This window comes from Mesitornis unicolor, unplaced genomic scaffold, assembly GCF_000695765.1.
Source record: "Mesitornis unicolor isolate BGI_N332 unplaced genomic scaffold, ASM69576v1 scaffold29026, whole genome shotgun sequence".
NCBI classification, from domain to species: domain Eukaryota; kingdom Metazoa; phylum Chordata; class Aves; order Mesitornithiformes; family Mesitornithidae; genus Mesitornis; species Mesitornis unicolor.
The window spans coordinates 19,521-19,788 of record NW_010189344.1 but is presented as its reverse complement, the minus strand read 5'-3'; the positions used below and the strand labels follow the sequence as shown (position 1 = coordinate 19,788).

General features: G+C 64.9%; 1 protein-coding gene across 1 annotated transcript in view; it reads left to right on the top strand.

The window, feature by feature from the left end:
• Nucleotides 1-102: 102 nt before the first annotated feature.
• AGL (amylo-alpha-1, 6-glucosidase, 4-alpha-glucanotransferase) overlaps nucleotides 103-268 on the top strand; it is a gene marked incomplete at its 3' end in the record, with an annotated part of 19,360 nt that continues 19,194 nt past the window's right edge. Inside the window, exon 1 of the mRNA XM_010186037.1 lies at nucleotides 103-205. Within this exon, the coding sequence (XP_010184339.1) occupies nucleotides 103-205 (103 nt within the window). The remainder of the gene's footprint in view (nucleotides 206-268) is intronic.

The window sequence follows — 268 nt, the reverse complement described above, 5'->3', positions numbered from 1 at the left end:
GCTGTCTCCTGACAGCTCTCTCATATTCCCTCCTCCCTGCCCTGCCGCGCCGCGGCTCCTCTTTCCCCCGGGGCTGTGGAACATGTAAGCGAGACCGGCAGCATGAGGCGTTCCCAAGCGGCCGCCGTCCGCCTGGGGGTCGCCGCTGACCTGTGGGTTTTTGTCTGTGTTCCGTTCCTGCAGGGTTCGCTTCTCTCTCCCCGAAGTGAGTCCTCTGGTGCAGGAGGAACGCCAGGCAGACGGCTGCAGCCATGCCGAGCGGTAAGGA